Source organism: Macaca fascicularis, chromosome 13 (genome assembly GCF_037993035.2).
Source record: "Macaca fascicularis isolate 582-1 chromosome 13, T2T-MFA8v1.1".
Taxonomy (NCBI): domain Eukaryota; kingdom Metazoa; phylum Chordata; class Mammalia; order Primates; family Cercopithecidae; genus Macaca; species Macaca fascicularis.
Window position 1 is genome coordinate 82,374,144 of NC_088387.1, and position 22,462 is coordinate 82,396,605.

Here is a 22,462-nt window from a genome sequence, read left to right on the forward strand (position 1 = left end):
ATTAATCTTGCACCTAACCAGTCTTTCCCTTGCACTCGCCCCATCAGATTTATCTTATTATTGATCATTTTTTTCTCAAGTTTTTGAATATCACTTTGATGGTATTTGGGTAGAAGGCCAACTATAACTTGAAGAAGAAGAGTAAGAGATTTCCAAATCAAGTTATCATCTAGCACAGTTTTCAATAATGTACATAAAATTTTAAAATAAGATGTATTCCCAGCTTGAAATAGCAAATACATTCATGCATCACTTAATGAAGAGAATACGCTCTGATAAATGTGTCATTAGGCTATTTCATAGTTGTGCAAACATCATAGAGTATACTAACACAAACCTAAATAGTATAACCTACTACAGACTTAGGCTATATGGTATATCCTATTGCTTCTAGGCTACAAACCTGTGTGGCATGTTATTATGCTGAATCCTTTAAGCAGTTGTAACAAGATAGTGACTATTTGTGTATCTGAACATGAAAAAAGTACAGTAAAAGTACTGTATTAAAAATGAAAAATGGTACCTGTATAGGGTACTTATCATGAATGGTGCTTGCAAAACTGGAAGTTGTTCTGGGTGAGTCAGTGAGTGAGTGGTGAGTAAGTGTGAAGGCCTAGGATATTACTGTACACTGCTATAGATTTTATAAACATTGTACACTTAGGATACCCTAAATTTATATAAAAAATGTTTTCAGTAATAAAGTAATCTTAGCATAACTTTTTTACTTTATCAACTTTTTAAATTTGTCTTACTTTTCAACCCTTTTGTGATAACACTGAGCTTGAACACAAACACATTATACAGCTCTACAAAAATATTTTATTTATATCATTGTATCCTATAATCTATAAGTTTTTTCCATTTTAAAAATTATTTTAGTTTTTAAACTTTTTTGTTAAAATCTAAGACACAATCACACACATCAGCCTAGACCTACAGAGAGTCAGGATCATCAACGTCACTGTCTTTCATCTCCTTACCTCATCCTACTGGGAGGTCTTCAGGGGCAATAACACACACGGAGCAGTCATCTTCTATGATAATCTCTTCTTCTAGAATACCTGCTAAAGGACCCATCTGAGGCTATTTTACAGTTAACTTTTTCGTTATAAGTAGAAGCAGTATAGTCTAAAATAATGATTTAAAAATACAGCATAATAAAGACATAAACCAGTAACATAGTCATTTATTATCATTATCAAATATTATGCACTGTACATAATTGTATGGGCTATACTTCTTTATGACTGACAATGCAGTCGGTGTAGATTTGTTTATACCTGCATCATAATATCATAGCACAACATGTTACTCATATGTTTGTTACAACATGCTGCAAACATATGAGTAATGTGTTGTGCTATGAAGTTATGACAGCTATGATGGCATTAGGCAATAGGGATTTTTCAGCTCCATAATGATCTCACAGTACCACCATCATATATGCAGCTGATCGTTGACCAAAATGTCTTTATGCAGTACATGACTCGACATAACTGGGCTATACATTTAAAACATACGGATGTCAAATATATCTGAGATTGTTTGGATTAACAATAATTTCCAATATTTGTTATAGACTTGTATGTCTTAGGACTCTATTTACTAGATAATGCTCAGTACCAAAGTCGTCTTCCAGGAAATCCATCTTTCCAAAACTGTAGCGGGTGTGCTCAGCCCACAGACAAGAAGCCTTGCGGTTTTGTAACAGCACTTCTCTCCTCCCCGTCCACACACTCTTTCACAACTTTAGGAAGTCGTTATTTAAAGAAGCTCACCACCACTGTTAAAAAGAAAGCTGCCAACTTGGAGTGTGTGTGCCCAGCCCCAAAACTCTGGAAAATCTACACTATAATCGGCATCTAATGTAGACAGCCAATACATCATTCGATGCAATCTACTTACAATGTCCAGAAAACAGATTCAATCAATTCTGATTAACATGATGAATCAATGTGCTGGTACAAAGTTAGTACTTTTTTTTTTTTTTTTTTTTTTAGATGAAGTCTTGGTCTGTTGCCCAGGCTGGAGTGCATGGAGAGATCTCGGCTCACTGCAACCTCCACCTCCCGGGTTCAAGCAATTCTCCTGTCTCAGCCTCCCTAGTAGCTGGGATTACAGGCATGCACTACCACGCCCCACTAATTTTTATATTTTTAGTAGAGATGGGGTTTCACCATGTTGGCCAGGCTAGTCTCAAACTCCTGACCTCACATGATCCACCTGCCTTGGCCTCCCAAAGTGCTGGAAAACCTATAGGAAATTATAAAATATAAAATTGAGAATATAAGGCCCAACCGCTGATTATAATCCCCATTAATTAACCTGCCCCGAGTTGGCCCAAGACTGCATTGTCCACACCTATCAACAATAAGTAGTAAGCACTTAAGCATTAGACGTTTGATTTATAGAAAATCTATTGTCCGTGAGGAATAAATTCAGCCAAACTCGGATGTCAGCTGGATTCTCTTGATTTGAAATTGGCTTGCACCCCCATCCTATGGCAATGATGACCCAGCACCCCTCTCTGTGCATTCCCTGATGACAGACCACATGCTTAGGTGCCCCTTACCAGCCTGTACACTGACTTCCTGCTTCTGCTGAATGTACTGCATTGAAAGACCTCCACAACCCATGTGGAGGATGCAACTCCTTTTCCTCATCACAGCACCTTACTTTGAGTGCATCACCCTGGTACTTTCACTCCTACTATTTGAGGCAAATGGCTGTGTTTTGTTTGTTTATTTTGCTGAAAGTTTGGACCACTAAAGATGGTTTAACCTGGCAGTGCCAGAAACAAATGTGAGCATTGAACATCCTTTTTAGAAGTTCTCAGCCAACACCCCACAGGGAATCTCCTACTGCCAGCTCATCCTCACTGGTCTCAGCTTTGCACAATGCTGTTCCACACATTCCCCATTATCTGATCTTTCTCCCAGGTAGGGTATTTCCTACCTCTTTTTGACTTCTTATGCAGAACAGTTTAATTATCTCTACATTTCTCTGTTTATGACTTCAGAGCCTCACTAAACTCCATCAAGAAAATTTCTTAAACAGACTATTGTGTACCTAAGATGAATTCCAGGACCAGATTTTAAAATTATTTTTCTTAACCTGGCTACATTTTGATTTCGAAGTTTATGAGACAGAAGTTCCATATCATCTAAATCTATCAGAGAGACAGAGCAGCCCCAAAGCCATACATAGTGATTGAAGGTGCAAATATTGTTACCTGTCTGTGATCTGAAAGCTCAACTGGCAACAAATAATTTCAGGCATTATGTCTTATTTCAAAGATGTTTTACGAGAGAATGAAATGATTGCCTAAGTCAGTGCTTCAGGTTGTATGCTTTTTTTGTATCTATATTATTTTTCTGTTTAGCCAAGTAGTTCATACCTAATACAAAAATTGTAACATTAAATATGAATATAAATAGTAATTTTTAATTACTAGATTTCAGACTTTTTAAAAGAAAATCATTAGAGGATAAGCCTGATTATGTGTGGATACGAAAGAGAACACTTTTTCAATGGTGCTAAAATCCATTTTTCAAAATAGTGCAAGATATCCATGGGCAGCAAGTAATTATCACTCTTCAACAAAAAGATAAAAAAACAAACAAATACGTAATAAGTAAGTCTGCTTGTTCCATAGTCTACTTTCCCTTCATGCCAATGACAGTAGCAATGTTGACTGAATAAAGCTAATGTTCTAATAAACTCTTCAGATTCTATTCTGCCAAATAATGGTCATAATAAAGTAAGGTTCTCTATTTGTGTTTTTGAGAAAATAAAAGCTAACCCTCGGTTGTTTTTATTTGCAGATCACATCTGCTTGAGTTTTGAGGTAATTATTTTTTTCCATTACCACTAAGAAAACACACAAAATAAATGACCATCTACTAAAATGGAATAAGACACAGAGGAAAATGAAAAGGATAAATATCAAAACATAGGTATCCTAGCTAGTGTTGGACATTTCTGGGGCTTTCTTTGCACTAAGAAATAGAAAAAGTTAGGTAATAGCAAACCTCTAAGGAAAATAATTCATAGTCAATATTGTCATAAATGCAGCAAGAGAAAAGGAATATTAAAACAATAGTCTGAGGGAGGTGAACATAACTGCAAAAAGAAAATGGCTTTATTTAGTCACTAGAGCTGATTCAAGTAAATTGAAGAAAATTGCAGATTTAGTCATTCATTCATTCAACATATATATCCAAGAAATAATGTCTATACTCTCTTCCAACTGGGGTATCATAAGGTCTATATTTTGAATTTTATGAGCTCAAAATATGTTTAAACAAAATCACATCAAACAGCCTCATGTCTTGAAATATGCATTAAATACATGCCACACTTTTCAGAAAAGACATTGGAAATAGTCAACTGTATTTGTATATCAAAGTAATTTCATGCACTATAGATCTAAAGCAAAGATAACATATAAAAAAAGAATTATCTCTCTAGATCAGAGTGTAAAGATTGTATCTTTTGAATTTTGATTCTACATTAAAACTAGTGCTGTAAACACTAATTAGCAAATACTGTTTTAAGGACAGTATTTACATATACCATGCAATGTTCTGCTGAATTTTCTCCTTTTTGATTGTATGTTCAAAGAAGCACCATTCAAGATGATTATTTTGTGTACTTAAGTGGTTTAAAGGATCAGTATGTGACCAATAGTTTTTTCCTAAATGGTTTGCATTTGCCATAAAAATATGTAGATTCTCTTTTTCACAACCTATACTGACTCGGTTGGAATGTGTCTGTCTGACAGATTCGTGTGTCTGTATCTGTGGTTTTACCACAATGCCATAATACAATTGAATTCCATAAAATGTATAAAATCCTACTCTTTCCAAGTTACTCTATGAGGCTGTGTGGCAGAAGTTCATCATACCGTCACAGTGCAATGCTCACAAATGAATGGGGGAAGAGACTAGGCTAATACAAATCACAGGGAGAGAAGCAAACCAAGTTAGCTGCTCCTACCTAGGAAGAGTGGGTGCCCGTATCAATCAAGATTCCTTGTTGCAAGAAATGGATGCTAACTTTAACTGATTAAGCAAAGTAAAGCGTGTGTGCGTGCGTGCGTGCGTGTGTGCATGCATACGTGTGTGTGTGTCTGTGACTCATTTGCTGGGCAGTCTGGAAAACCAATCTGGAAGCTAAGCTTTCAGAAACTGGCCTAACTAGAAAACTAACTGCTGCCCCTACTACCACCACCCCAGCAGTTCCTCTTCTGCCTCGGGAACTCAATCCTATTCATGAGGCTGTTGCTGAAGGTCAGACACCCCAACAGTATCCCCAGGAAAGTAAAAGGAATTGTGGAAAGAGCCTTTTCCCCTACATGGCTCATTTCTGAGTCATGTGAGGTTGATCGGTAATATCTAGATCACATGACTATGCCCTGGTTAGCAAAGAGGCTCCACCAGCAGGAATTGGGTGGGGCTCATCAGAAGGATGATGCCCCAGACTTGGCAGAGATATGGTTTGGATTTGTGTCCCCATCCAAATCTCATGTCGAATTGTAATCCCCAATGTTGGAGGAGGGGCCTGGTGGGAGGTGACTGGATCATGGGGGCGGAGTTACCCCTTGCTGTTGTCATGACAGTGAGTGAGATCTCACGAGATCTGGTTATTTAAAAGTGTGGAGCACTTCCCTATCCTCTCTCTTCCTCCTGCTCCAGCCATCTAAGAGAATCCTGCTTCCTCTGCCCCCATGAATGTAAGTTTCCTGAGGCCTCCCCAGCCATGCTTCCTGTTGAGCCTGCAGAACAGTGGGCCAATTAAACCTCTTTTCTTTATAAAGTACCCAGTCTCAGGCGTTTCTTTATAGCAGTACAAGAATGGACTAATATGGTGTTCAAAGGGAGATAAGAACCCAAATACATGACAAAGGCTTACTCAGTTTCAGAATAAGCTCATGTATTCAACCTCACTAAGTGGCTACCATTGCTGAGGCCAGTTGCTTTCCTTTTATTCCTATATATGACACCGTGTTGTCATCCTTTTTGTGCCCCTCTCAGCAATTCAGCCCTGTCACCATTACCTCCCATTGATTTGAAAGTTTCTCAAAGGCTGGAACATTTAACTAGCACATTTGTCACAAACTCAACAAGTATTTATGAATGGATAAACAAATGATAAAAGTATAAAATATTGCATAAGTGAAAGCGTACAAGAAAGGCAGGAAAGCGCACCATAGAAGATGTGGCATTCTAGCCTATCCTCAAAGAAAAATAAAGAAAGGAAGAGAAGAGCGCTCTAGCCAAAGGGAACTGTGTAAGCAATGGCCTGGGAGAAGGGAAGTAGTGGGCATTTTGAAGAAGTCAGCACTTGAATTGCTTGGCATCTAGCAACAGTTCTTTATCTCATGGAGAGAAGAGGCCAAGGCTTGTCACCAACCCTACTCAACTGTACCAGAATACAGGAGAGCGAGGTGGCAAGCTTGACACTGATGACTTCTCAGGTAATTCTGAGGAGTATTCCTGGATAAGAAACATTATTTATAAAGTGTAGAGGGAGGAAGAGGAGATAATGAGGAAGAGAGGAAGTAGCAAGCAAAGTTGTGAAGAAGTTTATTTTGCGGGTCCTCCTATCCCCTTCATGCCCTCACTTCTCTACTTCATTGGCCTCACTACCTTGCCTTTATTCCAGTATCCTGCTTGCAAAGGCCCCTGCTGATAGGGCAGTTACTGCAATTCTCCTGAGAGGGAACTCCTTAGTTGCCCTTCCATGTAGTTACTTTTTATTGGCATACATTTGAGAGGCCACCACTGGCAAGCCAGTGTTCTCGCTACAGATGCCCAGATAAAGTCACCCCACCCTCAACGATTTCACAATCTATAGCACTTTCATTTTAATATATAAGAATATACATCATACACCTTTAAGAATAAAAGAATTGTCAATGGCACCAAAATAGGGAGCTATCTCGAAGCAAATAGTCTTGTCCTAAATTCTTAAAACACCTCCACTTAAAAGTCTGTCCATTCTAAAATTGTTCCTGCCGACTTCCAATTTCCTACATGTTGAAATATGTAATATTCAAACAGCAAATTGCAGCTGGATATGCTAAATTTGTCTACAGGGATCCATAGTTTTCAGAAGATACTTTTTTAAATGATAAGAGATGATGGAGAAAAGAGTATCTGAGTAATGGGGGAGAGAATTCCAGGCAACTCTCTTAGCAGAAAGTGAATTAATTTCTTCCTAAAGAGGCAGAACTCCCCCTATTCCATCACATCGCAAGCATTTTGTGAAGGGCATTGGTACAGCTGACGTGCTGCAGCACAGTTCAAAAGGAACAAATGCACATGACCCCCACATCTGAAACAAGAGTAGCCCCTGACCTTGCTAACCAAAGGCTCCTGGAGGGGAAAAGTCATCAGAAGAAAGAGCGGAATGTAAGGGGAAGATTGATTGGCTCTGCAAGACTGCAGCCTCAGCTCAGCTGTGGTTTCACCCAGGTGAGCACACTGCTGGTTGGAGCTGGGCTAAATAGGTCATTTTATTTTTTCAACTGCCTTTGGTTGTACTGACATAACTGGGCCCCCACCCACGGCTCTACCACATCTCTATCAACTCTACTCATATACTTTATGCTCTAATAACACCTAACCGCTATCGTGGCCTTCCTGTTCCCCACCCCCCACACACTGTCTCAGACATTTTCATCTGCTGCTTCTCCCTCTTACATATCGTTCAATGCTGGACTCAAGAACGATTTTGTCCAGGAAGCCCTCTCTGACTCCTCTTTGTCAGTGCCGTCATATCTTCCTGGGTATGTCCTCAGTAAGTCATTCAACTTCACCATCCTCTAAGCCCTTGAAGTCCAAACCCTTGCTTACCCATCTTTGAATCCTCAAGACAGGGTGGTAACTGGCAGAGAGTAGGTGTTCAGTATTTGTTGAACTGAATGGAATGCATCCTATCTGCATACTTAACATCTTGGGCACAGAATGTAGAGAGAACTAAAGTGGGTTCCTGTCCTCCCCAGACAGACTTGACAGAACCCCAAAGTATACAGAAGTTGGAATGAGCTACGGCAGTAGCCCAGAAAAGGAGAACATACGTCTGAAGGCAAGAAAAGAATTCATCAAAACGGTAGTGTGTGAGGGCCAGGTGCTTGTAATCCCAGCACTTTGGGAGGCCGAGGCAGGTGGATCGCTTAAGCTCAGGAGTTCGAGACCAGCCTGGCCAACATGGTGAAACCCCGTCTCTACAAAAAACACAAAAATTAGCCCGGTGTGATGGGGCTCGCCTGTGGTCCCACCTACTGGAGAGGCTGAGGTGGGAGGATCGCTTGAGCTCAGGAGGTGGAGGTTGCAATGAGCCAAGATCACGTCACTGCACTCCAGCCTGGGCGACAGAGGGAGACCTGTCTCAAAAAATAAAAACTAAAAAGAAGCATCTGAGAAGTCCTAAGATTGAACCTTGGAAAAGCTCATGTGATGTGACTCCATGAAGAATTTTTACTGTAGGGCCCAGTAGAGCATGAGTTGGGGGTGGGTGCGGGGGGTGGGAGTGTCGGGGGAGGTGAGGGAGTATCAGTTCTTCACCTTAGCATCCCATTCTGAAGCACAAGAGAGCCCCTTGTCAGAGACAGACATGCATTTATCATTTCTGTATAACTGACTCAATGCACAGCTATGGAGCTAATTTCACGCTGTTTATCTTGTAACATGGATTTTATCTATGCTTCCCAAGTAATATTTTCATTTCCATTTTAAAATTCAGAGTTTAGAAAAAGGCCCTCAAATACTGTTAGGAGAACCATTCAAATCAGGTGCCCAAAACTAGATGGCACATTCATTCATCTATGGTTGGATGGTTAATAAGCAGTGCAAGAAATGAGCTGTTTCAGAACGCAGACATTTGTTAGAGAACAGGAACTTCTGCTCTCCGTCCTGGAGATTCACAGGTTTGGCCCAATTCTTTGTGAAAACAGACCAGGGCTCCTTCTATGAGAAGAGTGGAAGAGAGGAATGAAGGACAGGAAGAGGACGGAGTTGGGAGGAACAGAAAAGGCATTATGTTACATAGGGAGAAATCTAGGCTCCAGCCTCAGCTGTGCTGCTAACTCGCTGTCTCTTGACCTCTCTGGGCATTAATTTCCTCAATCTACAAAATAAGGCAACAGGACTGAATTATCCATTCTAGCCCTTCCACCTATGATTCTAACCCATTTCGGTGCGCCTAATGAAGGAGGGGACATATGGTCAACCAGGAAGACCCATAGGGGCCACGGCGGGCTGATACGACCCTCCCGGGCTCTCCCTCCCCACCCCGCCTTTGGCACCACCCGCCCCTGCGCGCCGCCTCCGGAAGCGAGCCGCGCGCGCCCGAGGCCACGTGACCTGAAGCCGCGGGGGCGCGCCCCAGCCGCCATGTCGGAGGTGCGTGGAGAGCCGGGGTCCGGAACTGAGGCCGGCGCCCGATTCTTCTGCACCGCGGGTCGCGGCCTGGAGCCGTTCCTGATGCGCGAGGTGCGGGCGCGGCTGGCGGCCACGGAGGTGAGTGGGCCTCGCTGCGCGCCTGGGAAGGTGGGCGGCCCTGCCCCTGCCCCGTTGCCCACCCGAGGCCAGTCGTGCACGCGGGAAAGCGACGCCGGCGCCCCTCTCTGTTCCACCCGACGGTCGCCGCCCCCAGAGGTTGACTGGCAGCCGCTTCCGCTATGGCCGAGGGAAGCCACCATTCCTTTCTTTCCTTGCATAGCAAATCCAGTTCCTCATTTCTCAGGGCTCAAGTTTTTAAGAGAGATGTTGAGGCAAGTTATTTCCTGCATTCTTTAAAGTACTTAGTAGTGCCTGTAATTAGAATCTGGCTTGTCAGAGTTAGAACCCTTCGTTCTTTAAATGCAAAGATGATCTCCAAGTTCAGTTACCTGACTTTTTATTAGTTTCTTGACAGTGATAGTGTTTTACTTCACAGGATTGTTGTGAGGATTAAATGACATAGCGTATGCAAAGTACACTTTAAACGCGCAGTAAATAGCAGCCAGAAAAACAATATACTCTTGCGGGCCTCATGGTTATCTGTTGTTGATTTCCGTGAAATGAACAAAGTTTTTAAGCATTGGTTTAGGTTTTAGAACGTTGAAAACTGGTTTCTTGAAAGTAGAGGATGAAGGTATAATAGAAAAGGTATCTTGATGGGGGGGTACATGGGACAGTGTGAGTGGTGTGCTCTTAGAAAAGGAGAGCTTGCTAAATGAAATTAACCCCTCCACCCTGGCAGCTTCTACAGTGTGGGAAGCCCACAAAAGGAGTTTCTGCAGTGAAGAGTTGGAGTCATGAAGAATTATGTCAGTTTTATTAGACTGCCTGCCACCGGTGTTTTGGGTCACAGAATTTAATAGAGTATTGAATGTAGCTAATCTAAAAAAGCAACAATATATAGTAACTACTGACATTTATTGAACATTTAATATGTGTCAGGCATGTGTTCTTAGATCTTTACCCTACATTTATTTGCATACTTTTCACAACAGCCCTATAAGGTAGGTGTTCCACATTTAACAGATGAGAAGAATGAAGCACAGGTAAGTCCAATAATTTATTCAAATCATGCAGCTAGAAAATCGCAAAGATGGGATTCAAACCTGAGCTGGGAAATCAAGCATGAGTATATAATCACGTTCAAACCAGGCCCATGACATAGGGCTGCGCTGGTTTGTTTTTTCAAACGCTGACTTAGAGTGCTTGGTGTGAAAGAGAGATGGCTTGGCCCAGTTGAATATGTAGGTTTATTAGAAAAAAGAAAGACTCTCTGCTTGTTCTCCATCTTCTCTAAAGACAAATGAAATTGGGAAAACTTTATTACCAGGAAGAAAATTCAATTACCTATAGGGAAAACTTTGTGACAGTGAGAGTAATTGAATGCCAGTAGATTTGGGAATTTCCATATTCTGCTCTTGTATGTTTGAAGGACAGATAGGTCCGGAAATGGGATCTGAACAAATAATCTCTGAAATTCCACCTCAGTTGCTCTGATACAAAGTGAACTCTCAAAGTTAAGGCAATCCTGAAATAACAGTGATGACAACTAACATTTATTAAGCACTTAAAATGTTAGACAAGTTATGTGCATGTTATGATTTAATCCTCAAAAGACTCCTATGTAATAGACTTTTACCTCCATATTTTACAAAAAAAGAGAAGATTGGGACTTGTATCTGGAGCCTTTCTAGTTTTAAAGCCTGTGTGCTTTACCACTAGGCTAAGTTACCGTGGGAATCTGCCCTGGAACATTGGATGTAGTTTATTTCTGTAACACCGTGGTAGATTATGTATGGGCTTTAGAATCAAAAGACCTGTGTGCAGATCTTATATATTTCTGTAGTAGATATGTAACTTTGGGCAAATTACTCAAATTTCTGAGCCTCAATTGTCTTGAATGTAAAATAGAGATGATAGCTACTTTAAAGGATTAATGTAATCACTGAAACAAAGATAGCACAGGTAGCATGATGCCTAGCAAATAGTTGGTGCTCAATAAATTTTAGTTCCCATACATGAGTTGTATAGTAATACTTAAAACATTCTTTTAGTGACAAGAGAATGTTAGAAACTTTGGATCACATCAAGGAAGTTAATATTCTAAAATCTAAATTTACAAAACAGATTAATTCAAGAATGATTGTTTAAGAAAGTAATCACCTCATTTTAATCAGTGTTTTTCCAATTTTGATGAACATAAGAATCACTGGGGAAGCTAGTTGAAAATGAGTATTTCTGGGTGCCAGCCCCAAAAGGTTTTCTTTTAACAGGGCGGCTGGTAAGCCCAGGTGATACCATTTTAACATGAAAACATGCTGCCCTCCCAGGTAACTCCAACACACAGCTTGCAGTGGAAAATTTCCTGTGTATTCTTTTTAGCTTTCTATCATGGAGAATTTCAGAAATACACAAAAGTAAACAAAATAGTATGCTGAATCTAGCCTGGTGCGGTGACTCACGCCTGTAATCCCAGCACTTTGGGAGGCCAAGGTGGGCGGATTACCTGAGGTCAGGAGTTCAAGACCAGCCTGGCCAACATGGTGAAACCCCGTCTCTACTAAAAATACAAAAAGTTAGCCAGGTGTGGTGGTGCACACCTGTAGTCCCGGCTATTTAAGAGGCTGAGGCAGGAGAATTGCTTGAACCCTGGAGGCGGAGGTTGCAGTGAGCCAAGATCACGCCACTGCAGTCCAGCCTGGGCAACAGAGCAAGACTCCATCTCAAAAAAAAAAAAAAAAGAAAAAAAATAGTATGCTGAGTCTGCATGGTGTAGTTTAACATGTTCCTCTATCCTCTGTATTTCCTACAAGTTGAAATCCTGTAAGTTGTATCTAGAACTTGGTCAGATTCAAGTTTGATGTTTTTTCTCCCTTCTGGTTGTATGGCAAATTTCTTCATAAGTCCCTGGATGATGTTAAATATTTAATTTACGTATCTACAAACACGGATCACTTAGACTACTTTGAAGAAATTAATATATTGAGAAAAATTAAGCTTTACTTTATAATGATGTTTAATGTATTAAGTACTGCTATTTATTGTAAGACTAATAGTAGGAACAGCTATTTTAAGATAAAATTGAATGTTGTAGAGATGTCTCTAATGTCAGTTCACCAGAAAAGTCCTGTCAGTTGATTCATTGGTCTTTGTAAACTCACATATCAAACACTATTAACACAGGTCCTGAATGGGCCACGTAAATTTTTGTTTTTTTTAATGGTGTCATCACAGTCGAGGGTAGTGGGGTCGAGTTAAGCAGAAAGTCAGATTATTTCATAGTTATTTTCATTTAATGGAATAATTGCATAAGGTTGCCTTAAAGATTCTCTGCATTCACTTTAAATTGAATGCCTCTTTTTTTTTTTTTTTTTTTTTTTTTTTTTTTTTTTGACAGAGTCTTACTCTGTCACCCAGGCTGGAGTGCAGTGGCGTGATCTTGGCTCACTGCAACCTCCACCTCCCAGATTCAAGCAATTCTCCTGCCTCAGCCTCCCAAGTAGCTGGGATTACAGGTGCCTAGCTAATTTTTGTATCTTTAGTAGAGACAGGGTTTCTACTAAACATATTGGCCAGGCTGGTCTTGAACTCTGGACTTCAAGTGATCCGCCCACCTTGGCCTCTGAAAGTGCTGGGATTACAGGCATTAGCTACCATGCCCAGCTGAATGTCCTTTTTACAAATTAAGTGAAACATATTTTTGAATTCCTTCTTCTAAAATAAACCAAAACAAACTCAAACACCACATTAACCCATCACTTAGCACTTTCAAATTAGTTCTGAAACTGGCCTCTTTAGAATTAGGAGACCTTTGGTACCTCCCTATATCATGATATGTTTTTGCGTAGATTTAGACTTTTTTAAAAAAATTATCACAGGATCAGGCTCTATCACTCAGGCTAAAGAACAGTGGCGTGATCACAGATCACTGCAACCTTATTTCCCCAGCTCAAGCAATCCTCCCACCTTACCCTTCCAAGTAGCCTCTTGGACTACAAGCACATGCCACCATGCCCAACTCATTTACTTTTTGTACAGACAGGGTCTCACTGTGTTGTCCAGGCTGGTCTCAAACTCCTGGGCTCAAGCAGTCCTCCCACTTGGGCCTCCCAAAGCACTGGAATTATAGGCGTGAGCTACCACTTTCACCCTAGATTTAAACTTTTAATCTTGGTGTTAAATTTGAATCCATGAATTTTAAAAGAAAGGAAAAATAATGTTTAGATAATCTAGTAGAAAATAGAGCTGTTATTACTTAATAAAGGCTGTTATTTCATCTTCGGAAGTGTTATACATAAAACCAGGTGTTTTTAGACACTTGGTTATGATTTAATTCTAGATAGAAAAAACTAGATTGTATATATAAATAAATTTTCAGGTGAGAAACTTGAGAACAAAATATTCCAAATGCCTTATTTCTCCCTGAGTGTTGTAATTAAATATGAATAGTTACAAGAAATAAACTAAAGAAAAAGAGAATTAGTAGCTTCAGCAGTTCTTGAAATCATAAGCACTAAAATTAATTCTCCCTACTGTTTTAAGATATAATACCTATCTTCACAAAGAGTGAACTGTTTAAGTGCATTCACAGATAGGATTATTTGATTCTCACAGTTAGTACTATTTTACAATTTATTAAACTACAGTAAGTCTTCATTTAATGTCATCAGTAGGTTCCTGGAAACTTTGACTTCAAGCAAAAGGATGTATAATTAAATCATTTTTACCATAGGCTAATTGAAATAAACAAGAGTTCCTACAGTATATTTCTAGTCGCAAAAATTTCACAGACTTCTAAATAAAGAGGTTATTTAGAACACTTCTAATAGTAAATGCTGAAATAACTCTTCTAATATTAAACATTGAAATAAATGTAAGCTATACATACATTTAAGAAATATTGATAAAAACAAGTAGGATAATTATTTATCCATCTATTCCAGTTCAGTTATTCCATGGTTGTCACTGGCCAGGGCCTATCCTGGCAGCTCAGGGGACAAGGTGGGAACCAGCCCTGCATAGGATGCCATCCCATTCCCCAGCGCACTCACACGCCCACACATTTACTTGCACTGGGACCATGTAAACATACCAGTGACATAACAGGCACACTCTGAGATGTCAGAGGAAACTGGGGTACTCAGGGAAAATCCATGCAGACATGGTTCACCTGGACAGTAGCCCTGGCTGGGGATTGGTATTTTTTCTTATCAATATCATGATGAAACAATGTTGAACAAAACAGTGTTATTCAAGGACCTGCTCTACTTCTGATAACATGCTTATTCTAAAAGAAATGTAGGCCTTATGATAATTCATAGAATAATGTTGCTGCTTTTGGTTTTAAGAATGTATAATTCTTAGAATAATGTTGCAGTTTTGGGTTTCGAGAATGTATTTGGCATTTTACTGCACTAACATACTATTCTTATGATCTGATGTTCTAAATAAACTTTTTGGGTCCTCTTAATTAACTTGATAGTCATATTCTTTTTGGAAACCACTGGCCCCGGGGGGAAATATATATATATATTTAAATGTAAATATACATTTTTAAAATATAAATATATTTTATGTATATATATGTTAGAGAAAGCTGATCAGATAAAATGCTTCCCTTGATATTTGAATAAGAAAAGAAGATCTTCGTACAATTAAGTAACTATAATATCTAGATCACTGACTGCCTAGGTTAAAGTCACTGGTCTAGATCTTTGCGCATCATTTTACTTGTTTACAGAATTTGAAACTTAAAACCAAACATTTTCAGTAAAGTATTTAGTCCTGTTCCCCCAGAATCTTGGCAAAGTATTTCGTCAGTTAAATTGTTCTGCGATGGCTTTAGTATCAACTGTATTCTTACGTCAGCTAACTTATGAATTTTTGATAATTTACTTTTTAAAACTTTGTTTTCAAGTTTCTTAGCATTTTGAAGTATATACTTTAGTTTTGGGGAAATGTCACCTATGTAATAAGAAAGAAGTAAATTCTAGAAACCAGAAGTTCTGGTTTTGGTTACTTCACTATCCCCTTATATATTGATTCCTAAATGTTCTTTTCATTCCCTGCTTCCTCCCATAGTGTCATTGTCTGTTCCTCCATCTATTTTGGTCAGCTGCATTGCTGTAAGCTATTTGAGTTTTAATTGGTGCCAATCTAGGGCTTCTTCAGGAGAGATTCTCTTTCATCAGCCTGGAGTAGCAACCCCAGAAATTACCATTCCAAGAGTTTAATTAGATCTTGTCAGATCCAAAACAAGCAAAAACCCTTGGAGTTCAAGTACCCATGGATGGTAGCTGCCGTAACACAAGAAACCCCACAGTCCCTGGTGTCCGAGTTCTAGGAGATTATTTAGAACCATCCTGTTCAATTGTTGGCCACTGCTAAAAAGAGAGCTCCAAGAGAGCCCACATCCATCCTGGACTTAAAAGGGTTGGGTTGACCCTAAAAGAGTTAAGATTCCGTTGGTATTGAGCACCCTTTGTCACAGCATATTAGGCTTCCTGTGAGTCAGTGCTCTTTTCATTTTCCTTCTCTTGCCACGTATCCATCCTTTCTCCAAAACCTGTTTCTGTTTGATGCATATGTCTTGCTTCTACTCGTTATCCAGTTTCTGCAGCCAAGTATCTCGTCATTTCTACCTCAGTAACCTCCTTCTCCCTCTAGCATCACTTCTACACTCAGTCCTTTATGCCTCTTGTAAAGTAATTTTTTCTGTCAGCTAATTCAGTGCTGTCACAGTTTTCATCAGAAGTCTATAATGGTTGACCATTACCATTCGTGGTACTCAAAATTTCATGACCATTTGTCAGGCTGGCCTAAACTACATCATCCATCCACCTGACACTATCAATCAGCATAATACAGCAAATGTTGCTTACAGTTTACTTCAGCCAGGTTTTCATTCCCACTTCTGCATCTGCCCCTTGTTCTTTTATTAGAATCCTTCTTCCCAAACCTTACAGGATTCCTTCCGAAGACTCTTTGTAATGTCGGCTTTCATATTCATTTCTACTTAGTGTACTTACAGCTTGTCAATGCATTATAATGTTAAAACTTTTAGTTTTCTTCTGGGTTTAATTCAAGTTATTGTCTTATAAATCTTATGTTTTAATGTGTATGTCAGTGTGTGTCTATTATTCAGAATATATGTTTTTTGCTTCCTGGTAGCCTACAGGTAAGTCTTCAGTAAATATCCACCTTGGGCTAGACACCTAATTGTCTAGTACATTATACCTTTGTCTACTTTTGGTGGTGATAGGATCTACCTTAGAGGGTTGTTATAAGGGTGAGGAGGAAAGTACTTATTCAGAGTTCCTAGTACAGAGCCTGACAAATAGTAGATACTTCAGAAATGGTTATTTTTATTTTTAATTTAAATGCTGTACCTTAAGAGGGAAAAAATACCATTTTTACACTGACACTGGACTACATTGAAAGCTGTTTTTTTTATTTCTAGGTTGAATATATTTCAGGAAAGGTTTTTTTCACCACCTGTTCTGATTTGAATATGTTGAAGAAATTAAAATCTGCCGAAAGATTATTTTTGCTGATTAAAAAGCAGTTTCCACTTATTTCTTCTGTAAGTAAAGGTATGGCATATCCATATGTGTGTTGCTTTTACCCACATGACACATTGTACTCCAACATTTTCTGCTTGATAATTAATATGTAGCCATTTTACACTTTAATATTCATTGACATGTGTGGGATCATTAATTGTGTATTTTTCTGTATTTCCTGAATATTATCACCTGATTGTAGTAGAATATTTCTTCTCTTTGCAAACTGTGTGCTGCCTTTTTTATGAGAGTTTAATGTCTTAAGCCACATTTCTTCGAGAATTATGATCAGGTACCTTCTTTAGAGATATATATGGTCAGTTGCATTTGGATTTAGAAACATGCAGTAATCCAAAATGCGTTATTTTAATAGTAAATCAGTGAAAATCGTCATATTGTACATTTTAACTGTGTGATATAATTGGAAAAATACTGCATAGTAAATATTTTTATTTCTGGGACCTTAAATGTTTTTGATAAACTTATGCCCGCTTATCAAGCATTAGAGGTAAAGGGGGCATAAGAGATTTCTTGTCCACTCTCTAAATTTTATAAATATGCTACTAAAACAACATATGGATCTTGATAAAAACAACAAAACATGGTCAGACACTGCAGGTTTAAACGCTGCCTTAAACTTCAATTTGAATTACATAAGAGATCATGTATTTATAGCCTATAATAAACTATTTTAAGAAAGATGCAAATGGCAAGAAATCAAGACCAAGCAGAAAAAATTGTTTTAAAGCAAATCCCAAAGTATTATACTGTGGGGTAAATATAATTCCTCCCAGTACTCTACACACATTCATCTTTAGGGAACTACAGTAATTTTTGGATCATCTTGATGACCCTGGTTCATCAAGAGAAGATTAAACTTTGCTGAGCATACTGGCAGTATGCTAAGCTATGAATGGCTTGTGAGTTACTTTATGGAAACGCACTATAATATACTTATTAATATGGTGTGGGCTAAAATGTAACAGGCCCAAGATTCAGCTCCTCTGTTTCTGAGCTGAGTTTTTCAATTTATTCTTTTCTTACAAAAACTTAATTTTTATAGGCAAGATCACCATTATTTAAGGGTTGATATACACTCTAGGTCTATGTATATGTTGAAGAGATACATATATTACCATAGCACAAATAATCTTTCTAGGTTATTATATGGTAATTCTATAGAAATTTTAACACAGTGTGGATGCTGTATATGCAATATAAGAATGAACTTTATTCTGCACAATATTCTTACGGTAAATGGAATATAAACTCCAAATGGAAGTGAAGTTATTCATGTAGCAATTTAATAAAAATTCAAAGAAATAAAGGTAATGGAATTTGGGGGTGATGATTGTAATAGATAGTCTTTAAAGCTTCAATATAGGACCAACAAGATTTTTCTTATTTAGGAAAACTACTTAACGAAATGCAAAGACTTATAAATGAAGATCCAGGAAGTTGGTTGAATGCCATTTCAATCTGGAAAAATCTTCTTGAACTTGATGCAAAAAAGGAAAAACTTTCTCAGAGAGATGATAACCAACTAAAAAGAAAAGTGGGAGAAAATGAAATCATCATTGCAAAGAAATTAAAAATAGAACAAATGCAAAAGATAGAAGAGAATAGGGACTGCCAGCTGGAAAAACAAATAGAAGAAGAAACTCTGGAGCAAAGAGATTTTACCACTAAAAGTGAAAACTTTCAAGAAGAAGAATTTCGGAATGACATAGAGAAAGCAATTGATACTCATAATCAGAAGGACTTGACTTTCAGAGTATCTTGTCGCTGCAGTGGAACTATTGGAAAGGCCTTCACTGCACAGGTATGCTTGCATCCCAAAGTGGAGTCTGTCGCCCAGGCTGGAATACAGTGGCACGATCTGGCTCACTGCAACCTCCGCCTCCCAGGTTCAGGTGATTCCCTTGCCTCAGCCTCCTGAGTAGCTGGGATCACAGGTGTGCGCCACCACATCCAGCTAATTTTTGTATTTTTAGTAGAGACAGGGTTTCACATTGGTCAGGCTGGTCTTGAACTCCTGACCTCAAGTGATCCACCCACCTCAGCCTCCCAAAGTGCTGGGATTACAGGCAGGAGCCACCGCACCTGGCCTGTGGGTCCCATTTTTTTTTAAAAGAATTACTTACTCTTTAGATTGAAAATGAGATGCAAACCTCTCACAGAACGAATAACTAGGCCCAGACAATTAGTTCTTATGGAATTAAATATCTTTAAAACTACATTTTCCTTTTAATTTTCCCTCAGATGTTTAAGAGGAATGGTATGCCATTCCAAGTAATTCCTTTCTTATACTTTGTGCCTAAAAATTTCCTTAAATCTACAGATGTCCTTTGTATTTGGAAATCCTGATACCATAGTCCTCAGCTTTTGGGGTTTCTCTTCAGTTCAGCTTTGTGCTTATTCAGTGGCTACTCTGCACAGGTCCTGTACATGGGATTGTCACCAGGACCTAGACTGCAAATGCATGTGAAGTCTCAGCAATATAGAGAAGAGTGAACACCACAAATTGGCCATCACCAAACCTCATCAGTTGGCCCTTACAAAGTTCAGTGATGTTAAAGGCCATTGGTCTGAATACTTTATCAACCTTAAAATCAGTCAGACCCTAAAGGGTGAGTCTAATGATACTAATCTGGTAATTTTTAAACACATAGGTTTATAGTAGCTGAAATAGTTATCTTTCAGCTTGCATCTGTTTCCTGAAACCCAGAATGATCATATTTATCAGGTCATAATCTAGTTATTTCATATGCCTAAAATTACAAGAATAGAGATTATGCATGAGTAGACGTTAATGCCATGGAGTGTATTGGGGGCTAGGGCAGATAAAATACAGCCTTACTGCCTGAAATAGAAAATGCTTTCATGTACGATTTTAATATCAGAACTCTAAATTACTGTCGGATAGCCTGACTTGATTTTCTTATAGGCTTCTCTGTTAGTTTTGCTTACATTTAAACTTAAAATTTTCATTTTTAGTATTCTTTTCTTTAACTTGCTACTTTTCCAGGAGGTAGGAAGAGTAATTGGAATTGCTATTATGAAACACTTTGGATGGAAAGCAGATTTGAGGAATCCAAAATTAGAGGTAATGAGTATTTATTTTATTTTATATACTTGTAACCTAATTCTTTAAAGACCGTGTCCTGTATTCTTATCATACCTTTCCGTTTTTACAGTTGTAAAAAGTATATCGACAGGGATCCAGCAGTCCATTTTATCTTTAGTATTACAATAGTACAGATAGTTTTGCCAGCAGTTTTCACTGTGAAAATATCTTATCCAAACTCCAAGAAAAGATTTTTTGGAATGAAGTTATCTGGTCACAGTTGAAGAAAAAACATTTATTATTATGAGGTTACAGCGATGTTCTCTCTAGTCTCTATAATACACACAATCTATGATTTAAAAAACTTTAGCTAATGTTAAAAAATGGATAACAACAAAAGTCCTGCACAAAATTCAATAGTATGTGTTAATAGTGGCTTTGTTATGGATATGGGATTATGTTTTTATTTTCCAAAATTAAAGGCTTAATAAGGTTACACTATTTTTAATTGGAACAACTATTTGTATGGGGAAACAAAAAATATTCTTTGCTATTTTTTGAAAGCCATCTTATAAAGTTGACATATAACCAATAATTTTCATGATTAATTCATAAATTTATTTATCACTTGTTATGTAGGTTTAAATGGAGTAATAACTGGACAAATCAGAACATTGTGTGTTGTTTTATTTTTAGATTTGCTTTTGTCTGACATTTTTCACTTTAAAAAAAATGCCTGGTATATATTTTTTATTGTTTGTCATACTAAATATTTTGATCCCAAGAATGTTTTGACATACAAGTATCTTTCTCTTACCTGCCCCTTTCCAATTCTTAATCATCTCTTCTCTGTGGCTTTCTCATCCCCATCTCCCTGAGTCTCTCGTTGTCTCAGAATTGTTTTTCTCATAGATTATCTCATGAATAAATATAGCAAATTCAATTCCTATCAGCCATTTAATGCAATTAATAGCTATTATGGATAGAAATAATTAACACAAAATTGGAAACACAAAAATCACACGTAGTAAAATTTTTGACTAAAAAATTGACAGAAGAATGAAATCTCAACAAATTTCCTTCTGCAAAATTGATAAGAAAACATTTATAGTGGGAGAGGCTCTTCTTAATAACATTCAATATGTAAACATGTCATATCTTTAGAATAAATTGTCAATAGAAAATAATTCTAATAATTTTGCTAAAATGCATAATGTATAAAATTGGAAAGTTTAGCTGTGATGTATCAGTTAAGTAATTAAATTGACCAAATGGAATCGCTCCAGGTAAGTCTTTTCTTGATGAAAGTAATCAATTTTGGAATAATTCTGATTAAGCTGCTAATATTTAAAGTTATCTTGGAATGAAATTGTCAGGGACCAGATATTCTTGAGATTCAAAACAGCATTTAAAATATTCTGTAAACCTTATCAGGCTACAAAAGAAAGATTCTAGCTTTTAAAATTTGTGTTGGCTACTAATTATAATGTGGGGCACCTAAATACTCTTCTTGACATAACAGAAGAAAGAAAAAGAGAGACAGAAACTTACCTATAGAGAAAAGAGGACCCTTGCTGCCATATATTTGACCTAAACAAAGTTTTCTGTTACCCTGAAAGTATTTGCAGCCTCTGATAGCCCTGTGTGGCCTCGCATCCTATTTGAGGTTAGAATTAGGGTGGATTTAGAAAATCTTCTCTAACGCAAAATACTGAAGTCTGGTCCAGTTATGATAATTCTGAGAATCTCTAGGAAGAAAGTTGGTTTTGAGTTCTTTGTAACATGACTCTCCTGTATAACAAATTGACCTCAGCATTTTTCTATGAAATGTACTTAAAATTTAGTTTCCTTCTGCTTAAGAAAAAAAAAGATTATAGAACATTTTTTTTCTAGATATGATGAATAAGGCCTTGGAGTTTCTTTTTAAAACATAGGTCATGTAAGTTTAAAATGGAAATTTCAAATTGTCGGTACTTTGGTAATGATGTTTCTTGTTCCATTCTAACTTCTGTGTTTATTCTTTCAGATCTTTATACATCTAAATGACGTTTACTCTGTGGTGGGGATTCCTGTGTTCAGGTATATATTCTAAGCTTCAAGTTTGTCCCATAGGACGGATTGTTAAATTCAGAATTTATGTTTTTTATTTATAGCATGAATGAAGCATTGATATAACAGAGAAGGCTAAAGGCAAAGCATTTGAATTCTTTGCTTAAGACAATAAAATATTTTCATGGAACTTAGTGGATGTAATTTGAACTGACCAGTTAGAGCTGGGAAATATTTGGTCATGGTAATCTACTGATTACATGATTAATACTGAA

At 37.9% G+C, this 22,462-nt stretch overlaps 1 protein-coding gene across 17 annotated transcripts in view; it reads left to right on the plus strand.

Annotated features, from left to right (window-relative positions):
• Positions 1-9,379: 9,379 nt before the first annotated feature.
• The window catches only part of THUMPD2 (THUMP domain 2 tRNA and snRNA guanosine methyltransferase), a 40,734-nt gene continuing 27,651 nt past the window's right edge, over positions 9,380-22,462 (plus strand). For 7 of the 17 annotated variants that reach the window (XR_012422470.1, XR_012422473.1, XR_012422474.1 and 4 more), the window contains exons 1-5: positions 9,380-9,527; positions 16,969-17,101; positions 18,481-18,893; positions 20,100-20,177; positions 22,165-22,217. Coding sequence is in view for 8 of the 17 variants with exons in the window: in XM_005576037.3 (XP_005576094.3) it covers positions 9,402-9,527; positions 16,969-17,101; positions 18,481-18,893; positions 20,100-20,177; positions 22,165-22,217 (803 nt within the window). In the remaining 9 variants the exon portion in view is untranslated. Of the gene's footprint in view, positions 9,528-16,968; positions 17,102-18,480; positions 18,894-19,510; positions 19,702-20,099; positions 20,181-22,164; positions 22,218-22,462 lie in introns of those variants that run through there. The other 10 variants (XR_012422469.1, XR_012422471.1, XR_012422467.1 and 7 more) reach the window with 5 other exon arrangements.